The sequence below is a fragment of the Vitis vinifera genome, chromosome 1 (assembly GCF_030704535.1).
Source record: "Vitis vinifera cultivar Pinot Noir 40024 chromosome 1, ASM3070453v1".
NCBI classification, from domain to species: domain Eukaryota; kingdom Viridiplantae; phylum Streptophyta; class Magnoliopsida; order Vitales; family Vitaceae; genus Vitis; species Vitis vinifera.
In genome coordinates, this window is record NC_081805.1 from 4,897,068 (window position 1) to 4,912,963 (window position 15,896).

Here is a 15,896-nt window from a genome sequence, read left to right on the forward strand (position 1 = left end):
AGATCATTTTTTCAGTTTTCTTGTGCTGCTTGTGAAACCCATTTGAACCGATCAATGATACAGATGGAATGAAAGTAACAGACCGAAAGAGAGCGGAGTTCCCCCAACTGCATGCTCCCCATTTATGGGTGTCAATCATATGCCATTAGGCCCGTTGACCATCCACAATCCTTGCCCAATCACTTGGGCCGCTCACCTGCTCACCCATGAAGCCCTTGGACTCGATTTATCATCCGTACACTAAACTTCGAACGACCGATATTATTATAACATAAAGTTATTGTTCTCGTTAGACGGACATCCAGACTGGATCAACGTTCGACCCAATTGACCTTGCCGTTTTCAAACATCTTCCACATGCTATTTCTATTTCTATTTCCTTTTTCTTCATCCAAAAATTAAAATCGACCGTGCAGTTCATTTTTCTACATTTATGAAAGATTTAATGGCTTAAGATGTATATGTCATTTGGTAACATATGCATATTGTATATATTTATTATCAATTCCTTTTTGTAAGTCAAGAGGGTGGCAGCTTACCGGTTAGTATTATTAAACCTCCTTTACACGTCTCATCCCTCTTGTGACGCTTTTTTCTGTCTAAATTCTTTTCTTCCTTATACTTCCCATCTTTTTAATTTTTGTAAACATTTTCATTTTTTTTAATAGGTCAATTACTTTTATAATAAAATATAATTTGTTACATTAAATGTGGTGCCCTTATAATAAAAGCCAAAAAAAAAAATAATAATAAATTAAAAAAATGATGATGACGCATACCAAAAGAGGGGCCGCCAGAAGCCGAGGACGTCGGGTGTTGTTCTCTCTCTTTCTCTCTCTCTCTATTAACTTTCTAGAGAGAGAAAGAGCCAATCACAAAACAATACCAAAATTTCAGTTCTTCTAGTTCTTTCTTTCTTTGATTATTGCCGAGCCCGAAATCGTCCCGTGTCTTTGCCCAAAGTCACAGACAGAGAATCAAGGTCTGAGGACCGCTTCATATAGAGATTTTTTTTTCTTTTTTTTGTGGAGAGAAAAGCAGCGGGGCACCGATCTCAACGGCGATTGAGTAGAGGGGTGTGTACAGATGGCCACGCTTCAGACTTGGAGGAAGGCTTATGGTGCTCTCAAGGACTCCACCAAAGTCGGCCTCGCCCACGTTAACAGCGATTTCGCGGTAACCCTTCCTCCATTTTTTTTGTTTGGATATATATTGATTCTTATTTTAAATCGATTTTTTATACTTTGATTGGCTTCCATAATTAGGATTTGGACGTTGCGGTCGTCAAAGCTACGAATCACGTCGAATGTCCACCCAAGGAGAGGCACATCAGAAGTCGGTGTCTTTTGTTCGTAAATCCTTTTTTATATATATATATATATCCGAGGGTTTTTCAGTTTTCATTCCAAGTTGATGATTTTTTGTATATGTTGATTTGTGGCAGAAATTTTGGTCGCCACGTCTGCGATCAGGCCACGAGCCGATGTTGCCTACTGCATTCATGCGCTCTCGAGGCGATTGGCGAAGACGCATAATTGGACGGTACTGATTCTATGCCTTAAGGATTCAACTAGGGTGTTCTATTGTATATTTTTGTTCTCCTAGTTAAGATTTGTTCTGGGTCTCAATTTGATTTGTGGGTAATGCCTTGATTTGGAAAGAAACTAGGGTTTGTTCATACACCTAGTTAATTTCTAGATCTGAGTTTGATGTGATTGGGATTGTGTAAGTAGAATATAATTAAGTTATTGTTGATAGTCAGACCTCTACTCATTATTCTAGATTATTCTTTAAAATAAGTACTTTTGGTTATTAACACGCAGTAGTGAAAATTTATGCTTCTGTTCTGATTTTCATTTAAGTTTGCAAGCTTGCAAGCTTGCAATTGTGAATTATGTTGTGCAAGTACAGTTCCAAGCCCTTTGGCATTAAAACTTCCAATAAAAAACCTTTAGGCCCCAAAATGTGGTGGCTATTCTTGGTTCTCGGAAAATTTAAGGGAAGGAAAATAGAAAGGAAAAGTAGGAATAAAAAATAGATTAGAGTTGACTTATTTTTGTATGTTACCTCAAACTCATTTAACTTATTTTAACTCTTTTATATAAAGATTAAATAATTTAAAAATTCGTAAGTTTTTTTTTTTATTATGGATTCTGCTTATTCGAATTAAGTTTTTGTATCTATACTGTTGGTGTGCATCTAAATTCAGTTTTTAGTTTTTCCACCAATTTGTATTCAAGCACATTGACATTGTAGATGCTAGAATTAATGGATCTCCCTTAAGAGTTACTGTTGGAAGTTATCAATCAAGCGCATGACAATAGTTTATTTGATGCTGGCTATGAGAAAAATTTTGAGCATGTTTTGAGCTTCGTTTTCTTAAATAAACATTAATCATGGATCCATCAATTGCTTTTCTTTTATTTTTCACTGAATATTTGGATGTTGGATAATTTTTTTATTTGATACTTTTTTTCTCCCTTTCTATGAAGTTATTCAACTACATATGATCTCTGGGATATGTCACAATCTTTAACATTCATGACCTTGGCCAGACTCCATATATTTGGTTTGCCAAATTGTCAGAACATTGTGTTTCTTATAGTCAGTGCGGGCTCCTAAATCTTCTCACTGGGCTGCTGTTTTAGAATCCTTTGATACCTGAAGCCCTTTTGAGGAAAGGATCTTCTTTTTGGAAGGCTCAATTTAAAGTTAGTCTTATAACAGATGCTAATTGTTTGAATGAGTTGTTGACAGAGGGTCTATCTTAGACTATAACCTATATGCAGTCACTTAGAGGATCAAGAAACAATTGGTTACCAAATTGAGCATGAGGTTTATGGGTTGGTGTGGTTGGGTTATTATAAGAGAGCTGGAATTTGGTTTTAGAGACCCTATGATGTTGTATTAACAATACAGTTATTGATGTTGCTAATGACCCAATCCAACATGTTAGAATGAAGCATAACAATTACACTTCACCAAGGAAAAGTTGAATGACAGTATTATTTGCAAACTTTTTCCATAAACTAGAAAAAAACTTGCAGATGCCTTGATGAAAGAAAGCCTAGTAGAAACCTATATAATTTTTTATGAGCAAGTTAGGCGCATGTGATACCAATCCACAGCTCGAGGGGAATGTGGGGTAGTGTTGTATTTTGTAGAAAGACATTTTTGTAGTTTTAGGTTTTCTTTGTGTAGAGATGTTTTCTGTGTCATATTGAGGAAGAATCCCTAAACCATCTCCTTGTCCATTATGTAAAGACAAGGGTCTTGTTGGAGTTGCTTTTTGCCCTTTTTGGGGTGTCTTGGGTGCTACCCTCGTCAATTAGAGAGACACTTTTAGGTTGGCATGGTTTGTTTGTGGCCAAGGAGTGTGAGAAGGTGTGGAGAGTGGACCACTTATGCTTATTTTGGATAGTTTGGAAGGCAAGAAATAGAATCACCTTTGATAGGGATGAGCTTTCAATCCAAAGTCTAAAAAGTTTTTTTTGTTTGCCTTCTTTGGTCAGAAGGAAAGTGGTGTATAAATGATGTTGTTTTAACTCTTTTTAGTTTTCTCGATTGGTTGGGATCTTGGTGAGGGTGGGATGACTTAAATCATTCTTATTTTGTAGTTTTGGCTTTTGGTGGTGTTTGGTGGTGTTAGGTGTAAACATTTTGTATACCATGGGTTACTCTTTTAGCCCTTATTAATATATTTTTCTTCTTATCTATCAAAAAAAAAAAGCGTGTAGTAACTTTCTAGATGTAATGGGATAGAGTGCATTGTTCAATTACTATTTGGTAATTTGGAAGGGAATCTTGTTTGTCTCGAGTGTCTGCCATTTCCTCTAGGAATAGGATTTTGAACCATTTTGTAAACCTTTTGCTAGATGGAGGAAGAGTTGGCCAATCTAATTCTTATTCATTGTCGGCTGACAAGTGGTTTGTTGACTTTGATCTTCTCTTTGTTTGGCATCTATTGCGGCCTTCCTCATTCAGTCATGGAGCTTCTGTTAAGTTGGAACAGGAAATTAGTTGAAGTTGGAAGGAGTTGTGGAGGAATGGACCCCTTTGCATGATGGGATCCATCTGGCCTGAGAATAATGCTTTGATGGTGTGGAACATTTGGAAAGGATGGTGAAAACTTGTTATATAAATACTCTATACTCATCGTCTACCCACATTGTGAATTTTAACTTTGGTTCCAGTTTTTATTTCATCAACTGTTTAAGGAGGGTGTGGATACAGTTTTGGCTCCTAGCTCTCTTTATATTTTTCCTATGCATAGTACTTGCCCACCTTTTTGTTAAGCATCTTTTAATGCATTATATACACACACACAATTGCAGTAGTTGTTAACTTATAAAACATATTGTGTGTTGTTTTTCTATTTTTTCATATTAAATAGAAAAAATTTTATACATATACATACACATATATATATTGGAAGCATGAAAGCATGAATTATAGAATAATATACTTATAAAAAAGCATGAATTATAGAATAATATATAACCAATTTTATGAAAGATAACATAATTGAAAGAGTATATGCCATACCATTTCATATGAAAAATTGAATATTAGAGTTTTGAAAAGTTAAATTAAAAAAAAAAAAAAAAAAAGAGTTTAACGTATAGATTCGTTACTAAATCCATAAAAATAAACTTTTTGAATTTTTAGATATGATTGTTAGTTTCATATTCTAACTAGGTATATGTACTTATGTGTGTTGTTGTCAAGTTCCCACTTTTCATGTATGTCATTGTTTCTTCCTCATCTAGAAAAAAAATCCATATATAATAATTTGTGGATGGGATGGTTAGTTTTGTTACATTTCTTATTTTTTGTTTTTAAAAATAGAAAGTTTTGTATAAAACATAGGAATTCTTATACAAAAAGTAGGTAGATACCTTGTGCATTTGAAAACATTTTTTAAAATTCAAGTAAATAAAAAATTTTCATTTCCTCAAATTTTAAAATTTTTGAAAAGAGTTTTAAGAACACAAGGTAAATGTTTGCTTTTTGTGTAAGAGTTCCTACATTTTCTAGAGAAGTTTTTATTTGTAAAACAAAAAACAAAGAAGTGCATCCAAACACCGCTTAAGTTTTGATTCTCAAATTATCACAACATTGAACAAAAGGTGCACAATGTACACATGACATATACAAGTGTGCTACAAGTTAAAGAATAAGAGGAGAGAAAATAAAAGAACAATCCCTCCCCTTGCTTACTACCTAACCAATTGACAAAATCTACCATTAACCGATGCATGCTATACCTGTGCATATCCAAATAAGGAGAAGACTGTCATAATACTTAACTTTCAACTTGTGCAGAGGAGTTTCTTGGGCTATTCTCTATAATTGCTGCTAAAGATGTCTGGGTAGACCAATTATGGGAGCAAAATTTTTTTTTTTTTTTGGGGGGGGGGGGGGTTGTGTGTAGTTGGAATCCCTTGTTCACTAGGCAAAATATTTTTTTATTTTTGGATCAATAAATGAAAATAGTATTGAAAAGCACCAAAAAGTGGCACTCCAAAGTACACACAATGTATACAACGACTACCAAAAAGTGTCCTAAAAAAAAAACGGAAGAGAAAATAAAAAACTATTCTCTGCCTTGAACCGAACTCAACCAATCAATAAAACCAATTATGGACATCAAGCTTTTGCCTATAAATAGTTTGGTGAAATAATGACCGGAGTTGGGAGAGTTAGGGGGCTTTTTGTAGAAGGGCAAACAATTAGAAGGGATGTAGAGGACAATATGGTTTGACAAGAATCAAAGAGTGACAAGTTTGTGGTTAAATCTTTATATTCCTCCTTATCAAATTGTAAGCAATTTCCGGGGAGCATACGGAGTAGGGGCATGGAAGGAGATCATGAAGGAAGCTAATTGGTGTTGGGAGAATATCAAGTTCAAGGTAGGGAAAGGGACTAGAATAAAATTCTGGTTGGATCAGTGGTGTGGGGATGAGAGGCTGTCCCATGCTTTTCCCCTGCTTTATGAGATGGCGGTCAACAAGAATGCAATGGTTAATGAGATGTGGGACCATAGCAGTGGTCCAGGTGGCTGGAATCTCAGATTTCATAGAGACTTCAATGATTGGGAGCTGGACTTGATTAGAGGATTGCTTATGAGGCTCAGGGACGTCAAGCTCTCTTCAGAGGAGGACGGGGTGCTTTGGAAAGGGGGGGGCCATGGGAAGTATGGGGTGAAGCAGGCCTATAATGGGCTGGTTGTTATCAATGCTTACGACTTTCCGCATAGAGGAGTTTGGGTGAACATGGTCCCTACCAAAGTGGCTTTTTTTGCTTGGGAAGCTGGGTGGGGGAAAATTCTCACCTTGGATAGGCTTCAAAAACGGGGCTGGCAGTTCCCGAACCGCTGTTTTTTGTGTGTTTGTGAAGAGGAGAGTGTAAATCACATTCTTCTTCATTGTATGGTGGTAAGGGCCTTATGGGATATCGTTTTTGCCCTTGTGGGGGTTCATTGGGTGTTCCCAAAGCTGGTGAAGGAGGCTTTATTCAGTTGGAGGGGCCCCTTTGTGGGGAAAAAAAGGAAAAAAATTTGGAATTCTATCCCGTTGTGTATTTTTTGGACGGTATGGAAGGAAAGAAATAGGTTAGCGTTCAAGGGAGGGGTGTTAAATATACAGAAACTCAAAAATTCTTTTGTTTGTACCTTGTAGAGTTGGGCTAGGGTGTATATTGGAGAGGAGTCCTCTTCACTCTTAGGTTTTTTTGAGTGGCTAGCGACCACTTAAGGGCGGGTAAGGGTCTTTGTTTTTGTGCTCTCATTTTGAGTCAGATTTGTATACGTCCTGTATGCTTGATGGCCTTTGCCCTTTAATATATTTGCGATATTTATCAAAAAAATAAAATAAAATTGTAAGCAATTTCCATTAGGCATTGTGTGGAACCCTTGGTTCCCTAATGAAAGCTTTTTGGCTTGGGAAGTTTTGTGGGGAAGAATTTTGACTCTAGATCCCCTCACGATGAGGGGTTGGAGATTGCATAGTAGATATTATTTGTGTAAAGAAGAGAGAAATAAATGGTGGATCATGTCCTCCTTCATTGTTTCAAAGCAATCATCCTATGGTAGTTTTTGCTTTGTTTGGCATTCAGTGGGTGATTCTCCTCAAAGATATCCTTCTTAGCTAGCATGGATCTTTTGTTGAGAAGAAAAGGACAAAAGCATGGTGAGTAGCTTCTTTGTGTTTATTTTGGACCTTATAGAAGGAAATAAATAGGAAAACTTTTGAAAACAACAAGAAGGTGAATTAAGCAATTAAACAATCTTTTATGTACATGTTCCTGGAATGGGCTAAGGTGCACATAGGAGATAACTCCTTATCATTGCTTGTTTTTATTGTTTGGTTGAGTTGAAAGGGGGAGTTGGTTTGTTTATGTTTATCTTCGTGTATATACTGTTGTGTGTTGTTTTAGTAGGCACTTTTAATTCAATTGAGATTACCTATAAAAAGAAAACACTTAACTTTCAACTTGACCCTTGACAACAAGAATAGAACTTTTCATATAGGATTATTTTACCTTTCTCTCCCTTTTATGATCAATTTCTAATCTTACTGTACATTTTAAACAATTAATATAATAATTTATTTTAAGAAAATTTTTTGAATTTATTTATTTATTCTTAAATTGTGAAGAATCCTTAAAGGTGTGTATCGTTGAAATGTTGTATCATTTCTCATATTCGGTTGTTGTATTTGTATTGTAAGATGCGCTAAAGATGAGATAGAGATTGCAATGAGTACCAATTTCCATAGAAAATGTAACTTATCATTCTATCATATTATGTATCTTAAGTTTATCAACTATAATGGTTTCTAGGAAATTAATTTATTGTGTAGAAAAATTTTTCCCCCTCTACTCACGTTTTACAATTTCATAGAGCTTGGACACCGTCCATTTATGGTTTGGTTTGCTACAGCATTTGTGAAATGCTATGACTTCTTCTATAAATTTATTATTGTTCTAAAAAATATTAGATTTCCATCAATTAGTACCACATTATATATGAATTATGTGTCCTTTTCATCATAGCTATATAAAAATTGATTAAGTTAGTTACTAGTTCTTGTTTATTTCTTGTCACTATCTAGTTCACCAATGTCCTGAAGATAGCCATGCTTATTATATTTTTGAAATGATCATTTTTCATGTTGTTGATCAACAGGTGGCGTTAAAGACGCTCATAGTTATCCATAGAGCATTAAGGGAGGGTGATCCTACTTTCCGGGAAGAACTTCTTAATTTCTCACAGAGGGGACGCATTCTCCAACTGTCCAATTTCAAAGATGATTCAAGCCCTATTGGTTAACTTCGACACCATGTTTTGTTTCTTCTTGTCATCATTACTAGCTTATTCCTTTATTTAGAATAACAGAATGCATTATAATTTTGTTTTTGATAAGCAAAAGGGATTGCCTTATATTTAGGATGAGGGAGGGAATCCATTTTCTAAAAAATGTTGGGTTGTTTTATTTTGCTTTTCAGCTTGGGATTGCTCTGCCTGGGTACGTACATATGCACTGTTTCTAGAGGAACGACTTGAATGTTTTAGGATTCTGAAGTATGACATCGAGGCTGAGCGCCTCCCCAGACCTGCCCAAGGGCAGGAGAAGGTATGTAACCATGCATGGAAGTAATTAATAATATTCTGATAGACAAAAGCTTTTTTCATTATTTAATACACTCTCTTATTTATCAAATATATATTTGATAGATAAAGGAAATAAACTTAATTTAAAAGTAATAATATTCTGATAGACAAAGGGTGACTATAGGAGAGTGAAGGTCAATGGTAATAAAATATCTTCAAATAGAGCCCAAATAAAGAATAAATAAGTAAAAGAAAGAAAAATAAAACCTTGCTTTTGACCTGGTGAAGTTCATTTTAGGAATTGGCTTCTTTTTTTTTTCCAATCGTTGGCTCTGTAACATTTGTATTTATTCTTTGAATGATCATGAACCCATTATAGTTGTTAAGAATTGATAAAATAGAATATGCTTTTGATTGGTCAAAAAATAAATTTCAAAAAATTACTCAAATGTTCTTTTAAGATATTGGTTTGTACTATATTTGACCAAGTTAACATTACTGTGGCCTTTTTATTTTATTTTATTTTTTATTCCTTGGTTGGGGAGGGGTGCTGGATAGATGGATTCTAAACAAAGGCAACTCTCTATAGTCTTTACATTAGTGTTTACTTGATTATTGAAAATAAATAAATATTTCCTTGTACGGTTTCCTTCGTTTCAAAATTTTGAGGCAAGTTCTTATGGGGACGTCACTAGATTTTTGTCATCTCTTGTGATGTCCCTGGACTTAGATTAATTTTCCTTTTTCCATCCATGTATGTCTTGTTCAAACAAGCGTGAGGTTCATAGGGATACAAAGCTGTTATCTCATCTAGAACCATCGAATCAATCCACTCCAAGATGCTTCTATTGGGAACTGTACCTCCTTGAATGCTATGGAATCCTTTGGAGTGACTAGCTCATGTTGTTGCAATAAAATGTGCTGAGGTTTACCTCAGATCAAATGCTTTCTGTTGGGGGATGGAAGTCAGCTAACTTTTCCTTAGACATGGATGCAAATTTCAGCGAATGTCCCCAAAGTTTCAGATTTCGGCAAGCACTCAAACTATATCCTAGCCTCAATTTCGGCCAATCAAATTTTGCTGATTTTTCTTTAATTTATCTTGATTTTCACTATTTTTTTCTGATAAATCATGGTTTTTTTTTTCCCATTTATCACAATTTTCCTGATTATATTGGTGATAAAATTGTGCCATGTGTGCACCATGCACTTGACGGGCCTTTAAAAGTTAAAAGGGAAGGGGGCATTGGGCTTGAACCAAAGCCCTTCAAAGAGGAAATGGTGGACCCTTGCCTCTAGGGCAATTGTGCCCTTGTTATAAAATATTATATATATATATATATATATATATGATCATTTCTTTTTAGATCCTTGAATACATTCAAACAAGATTGATCATATTTCAGTATTAAATGTATTTTCAAGTTTTGCAAATTATTTCTGAATATTACAGAATTTATCATACATATATGATTTTTTCAATATGTGTCATTGCTTGTTTTATCATTTTTTTTAGAAGTTTTTCTCAACATTTCTATGAGTTTTATCAATTTCCTTCCTATCGATATATGTTTTTTTTCCTGGATTTTCATCCAATATTTCCATAAATCCAACCACCGATATTTTTGCATTTTCCAATATTTTGATCCTCGTCCTTGGACAATACTTTCAAAGAGAAGCTTTTACTAAAAATGATCTTTAGTAGCCCATTTGTAATTGTGGGAACTAGTGGAATGTTTTCTAGTATTCTGTTTGGAAGGATTATTAGCCATAGGAGATTCAAAATGCTGTCCTATTGATGTATATAGACCTTCTTTGGATCTTTCTCCACTCAGAACATGGTTATATTATTTTTGAATTTTGGGTATTCCATTGTCATTGGTTTACCATAACGATGATCAGGGCCAACATTCAACTTTGATAGATTTTCACTGACAGGGTTACAGCAGGACCAGGGAATTGGATAGTGAAGAACTATTGGAACAGTTGCCTGCTTTGCAGCAGCTGCTACATCGTCTTATTGGATGCCGGGTACATTTTTTGGAACTTCTATTATTCCTTAAAGAGACGTGCACATAAATTTGCATTTATTATACATCTTCTTATGGGAATACTGAACTGTTCAACTTCAATTCTAAACAAAATTGGTGTTGCTTCTGAGTTTACAGCCGGAGGGAGCTGCTATTGGCAATTATGTGATACAGTATGCACTGGCTTTGGTATGTCCAGCATCTCTTTTCTGTTGCATTACTAAAAATTGTACAGAAGTTTTTATTTGATTGTACATATTGAGTAAGGCAAGTGGCTGTGCGGGCGGAGGTGTGGGAGGTGCCAGATTTGATTCCCGACCATTTTCCTTTGAGGGTAAAGCTTCATGTAAAGAAGGGATGGCACAAATGCACTGGTTCTGCTCCTTGCAAGGGGCATTTAGGGGGGAAAAGATTATCTAACGAAAAAATAATAAATAAAAGAAGATAGTTTTAATCTTTGAGAATATCAAACAAACTGTTGATAGGCTCAGAATTTCCCTGTGAGTCATGGCAAGAAAGTTAGGTTGCTATGCAAAAGGGAAGAAGAAAGGGCAACAAATTGGTTAATCAAGTGGAAGAAGACAGGTTAATTTTGAACCTTTTTTTTACCAAAATTGTATGAGAATACCTCTCTGCCCCATCCCCCCTGCAAACCTGAACTCCTAAAAGGAAAGGAAGTTGACCAATGCTACCAACCATGCGCTTACTCAAGAAAAGCCCTGTGAAAGCCTAAATGATTCTTGGCCTTGTTGATATATTTGATTTTCAGGTACTCAAAGAGAGCTTTAAAATTTATTGTGCTATTAATGATGGAATTATCAATCTTGTTGATAAGGTAAATTGGCTTATCATTCATGCTAGAGCAACCTAATTTTAACAGAGCTATGTACTTTTATTTGCATTAGCATTGAAATTTATATTTCATGGCAGTTCTTTGAGATGCCCAGACATGAAGCTTTTAAAGCCCTTGAAATCTATAAACGAGCTGGCCAGCAGGTGATGTCCATTGTTTATTAGAATTTCATTCATGTTCAATATTCTGATTAACAAGAAGTATGAGTAATTTTTATTTTACCATTAATCATAATATCAGGAGGAGATATTAAAAAGCAGTTTTGTGATCTTTTCTAAAGAAATTTATATTTGTATGCAGGCTGGGAGCCTTTCTGATTTCTATGAAGTTTGCAAAGGTTTGGAACTTGCTAGAAATTTCCAGTTTCCTGTTTTGAGAGAGGTAGTGATGCTGTGACATGGTTTCTTGTTTTGTCTTGTTTTCTGTTGTTGCTGTTTTGTTTTGGGTTTTTTTGGATGGCAGCCTGATGCTTTGTTCACCTTTTCAGCCTCCACAATCTTTTCTTGCAACCATGGAAGATTATATAAGAGAGGCACCAAGGATGGTTTCTGTTCCAAATGAACCATTGGTTAGTACATACAGTTTTTGATGTGCAAGAAAACACTCCTTACAAAAATAATTTCATATTACATTGGATTTCATAGTTATCTTTAGCATCATTTTTTTTCTTTTTCTGGGTTTCTGTAATATTTGGTCTGTACTCATTTTCTTCTATGTCAATTGAGCTACAGTTTTAGAAAAAATGTGCTGCAGAACTAATCTGCAGTCATTGTGAATCATAAAAAGATGTGAAAGCCCATGAAATTCATGTGGGTCCACAAGTAAACACATGTAAAAAATATGAGATCCAATTCACTTCAATTGGGGAAAATTTTTCTCTCATTAATTGAGGAATTCAAATTATATAATCAAGGAAGTCAAATTTCTTAATAGGCAAAATTTCTAGTAAAAAATGCCTTTTTTGGGTTATAGCTCCTTAATTGTTCTTTTGTTAAAAATAAATAAATAAATAGAATAAGAAACAGTATTCTGGAGACTTTGTTAATTTTGAGAGAGAACCATGAACAAATTGGTTGAGAACAAGTTTCATAAGTTCTTGAATGCTTATCATCTTCAATCTTTCCTGAACATGGTTGATTCAAAGGTCCTCTTGAAGGTTGGAGTCAAGAACAAGTTTCTAGGGCCCTTGTTTCCAAACAGAGAAGATGATGATTTTTATTGTAGAATGAGTACACCATAGAGATTATATCCCTTCCTACAATAAAATTAAAAATTTGCTCTTCATAATTTGGTCATTGATTTAATTTTTGAAATTTGTATTGACAGCTTCAATTGACATACAAATCAGAAGATGCTCCTTCTCCTTCTGAAGACACAAAATTACCTAGTGATGATGAACCCAAGCTAGAACCTTCAGAAAATGTTGAAGTCTCCAGTGTCGAGGTTGCTCATCCTCCCCCTCCTCTCCCGCCAAACAACTTGGATGATGGAGATCTACTGGTAAATCTATCAGTTTTCAGTTTTGTTAAGTCAGTTAATGTTTTACCCTAGAACTTATACCCATTTCCTTTTAGTCTTATTCTCTCATTCCCCTTTTTCTTTTTTCTTTTTTTGTTTTTTTATTTTATCTATTTTTTATTGGGTGGTTTCAGGGAATAAATGTTGTTGCTCATGATGCATCTGCAATTGAGGAAAGCAATGCTTTGGCTCTAGCCATAGTTCCATCTGGGTCTGGTATAGTCTTCTTAAATTTTCCTCTTCAGTGTTTCCCTAGTCATGCTACTCAAGTGATTTTCTATTGTTTGTTACATTTATCTTGAATACATTGTAAAAACATGATAGCAGCTGCTGCACCAACATTTGACTCCGGTGCTTTTCAAGCAAAAGACTTTGATCCTACTGGATGGGAGCTTGCCCTGGTGACCACTCCAAGCAGCAATATTTCTTCAGCGAATGAGAGGCAATTGGTAGGTCATTGTGTTCATTATTTTTTCCTTCATTTTATCATTCTGTTTATGGCTATTCTGATGAGGGAATGATATTCCTGTTTAATGTCACCCTTCTGAGCAGTAGACAGTTTAAGGTATGGTTCTTTTCAGTCTATTATGACTCGGGTATGTGTGTTCCCATTGGTAGGCGTCTTTGTTACATGGGCTCAGATATATGCATCTTAGGTGCAGGTGTATCTAGATCTTGGTGTCAAATAGAGTACCCTCAAATATACTAATTTCATTCTTCTTTGCCCCACATGACACAATAGCATCATCTGCATTGAGCTAGAGGAAGATGCCCTACATTGCAATGCCTCTAAACAAATTGCCTTAGGTAGCTTGGAACAACTATGAGGACTGGGATTTCATAGCCATATATGTTCATTTAAATCCTCAATGATGGTCTCATGTTAGACCTAGCTGTGGGCACATCTGTTTTCTTTAAATGTTCAATGCCGCCAAGTGTAATTTCTGGACTAAAATTTGAGGATCAATAGGAACGTATGCATCACAGAAGAGGTGCCTACACCTTTCATAAGATGGAAAATTTGTGACAACTCTAACCCTGAGGGGTAGCTCAGTTGGTCAGGCCTTGGGTTTGCTCCCTAATGGTCACCAGTTCGAGTCCCCTCAGGGCCACTGGAGGTTTACCCGGTCGTTAACTTCAGGGCCCCGTGGGATTAGTCGAGGTGCGTGTAAGCTGGCCCGGACATCCACGGTTATCAAAAAAAAGAAAAAATATTGTGACAACTCTGTGAGCAAGAAAATATGCTGTAATTCATCCTCTGTGGTCTAATTTAAAGAATCAGTCTTCTCTATTCCAATGTCAGTCTCTACATGTCTCAAGTGGAGGGAGTCACGAGACATGCTTTGAGAATGAGTTCCCAATCTCTCAAATTATGATATCAAAGGGAAGGAACAAGCTGAAGTGAACCTGCTATGCAGAATAACATGCTAGAAATAACATTATTTGTGTATAAATCAGAATGGAATGCTATTTGTAGGGGCTTTCTTGATTGGATGCCTTGTACCTGAGCTGAATTCTAGCCTATATTGGGTGGTGTTCAAAAGTTCATTTTTTCACATTGGTATTTTACGCTGGTCACAATCTTCTTGAGAGTTGGTTTATTCTTATTACTGCTTACTATTATTCTTGTGGGTGTGTATACAATAGTGAGCAACAAAAACCTGGATCTTTTATATATATATATATAATTAGGAATATTGTTTAAAAAATATATTACCATATAAGCAGCTTCCACATCATGTTGGCTTCACTGCATTTCTCTAGTAAAATGATAAAAAATGTCTTGGAAATCTTATGTGTTTCCTCCTTTTTGTTACTAATGCATTCAGGCTGGCGGACTGGACACACTCACTTTGACCAGTTTGTATGATGAAGGAGCATACAGAGCTGCCCAGCAGCCTGTTTATGGAGCACCAGCCCCGAATCCATTTGAGGTACATGATCCATTTGCTGTATCTAATGGTGTTGCTGCTCCTCCAGCAGTTCAAATGGCAGCGATGGCTCAACAGCAGCCCAATCCCTTTGCTCCATACCCAACCTACCAGCAGCAGCAACAGCAACAGCAACAGCAACATTTGATGTTTGGTCCACCCAATCCTTTTGGGGACGCAGGGTTTGGGGCATTTCCTCGCAACACTACTACTGCTCACCCTCAAAATAACAATCCTTTTGGAAGCACCAGCCTACTGTAACGACATTTGGAACATCTACAGAATGTAATCTTGGTGGTTCAGTTGATTTTCTTTTTGTATTTTGAGGCGAATGAAGCAGTGTGGTTTCTTGTATCCTTTCCACACCATTAGATCGATTATTGGTTTGGGGCATGGATCATTTGTTTGTCTGGATTATGAAAGATGAACTCAATGATTGGATACTGAAAGATGTATAATGAGTAAAGAGGAATGGTTGATTATATCGTCATCAAATCCCTTAAGCTATCAGGGGATCTTATTTCTTTATTATTATTATTATTATTATTATTATTATTATTATTCCAATAGATTGCTAAGAGCCATAGCTTTGTTATTGTTTCGTAAGGCATGACCCATTGTGCATGTACTGAATGAGTGGTGCAAGCAAGTTGTGGCATATGATCAATCAACTTAGAAAACATTTCTATCGGTTATTTATGACCTCACTTGAATCATAACATTTAATAGATTATGTACAGCAACGACCTAGGACTACTTATTTAAGAAACGTGCAAAAGAAAGAGAAGAATCAAAGACGTATTGCGTTTGAATCGGGCCTAGACTCATTTGGTGGGAAAGCCATGTAGCTGGAACCTTGGTGAAGCAAAAACCAGGGCTGGCCGAAGCCTGAGGCACTAAGTGAATCAAGAGAGCCGGAGCATTCACTGGTGAAGCCTTCCATTGCGGTG

The 15,896-nt window shown here is 35.8% G+C and overlaps 1 protein-coding gene across 2 annotated transcripts; it reads left to right on the top strand.

The window, feature by feature from the left end:
• The first annotated feature begins 753 nt into the window (after window positions 1–753).
• Window positions 754–15,428, top strand: LOC100254309 (putative clathrin assembly protein At2g01600). 2 transcript variants are annotated; one of them, XM_002284653.5, is made up of 15 exons: window positions 754–1,176; window positions 1,266–1,335; window positions 1,445–1,542; window positions 8,189–8,327; window positions 8,509–8,636; window positions 10,553–10,645; window positions 10,783–10,833; window positions 11,414–11,479; window positions 11,575–11,640; window positions 11,798–11,878; window positions 11,985–12,065; window positions 12,824–12,997; window positions 13,150–13,231; window positions 13,343–13,464; window positions 14,845–15,428. In XM_002284653.5, exons 1-15 carry the CDS (start codon window positions 1,087–1,089, stop codon window positions 15,205–15,207), a joined length of 1,704 nt encoding a protein of 567 aa, XP_002284689.2. In that variant the 5' UTR covers window positions 754–1,086; the 3' UTR covers window positions 15,208–15,428. The 2 variants fall into 2 exon arrangements, with proteins under 2 accessions (XP_002284689.2, XP_010654389.1); XM_010656087.3 differs by having other exon boundaries at window positions 767–1,176; window positions 13,340–13,464.
• The last annotated feature ends 468 nt before the right edge of the window (window positions 15,429–15,896 follow it).

What these genes read in the sequence shown, in the direction of transcription:
- LOC100254309 (XM_010656087.3), top strand. Translation starts at nt 1,087, where the DNA reads ATGGCCACGCTTCAGACTTGGAGGAAGGCTTATGGTGCTCTCAAGGAC. An exon ending in CGAAGACGCATAATTGGACG is followed by an intron (nt 1,543 to 8,188) that starts GTACTGATTCTA and finishes GTTGATCAACAG; the next exon opens with GTGGCGTTAAAGACGCTCAT. An exon ending in ATAAACGAGCTGGCCAGCAG is followed by an intron (nt 11,641 to 11,797) that starts GTGATGTCCATT and finishes ATTTGTATGCAG; the next exon opens with GCTGGGAGCCTTTCTGATTT.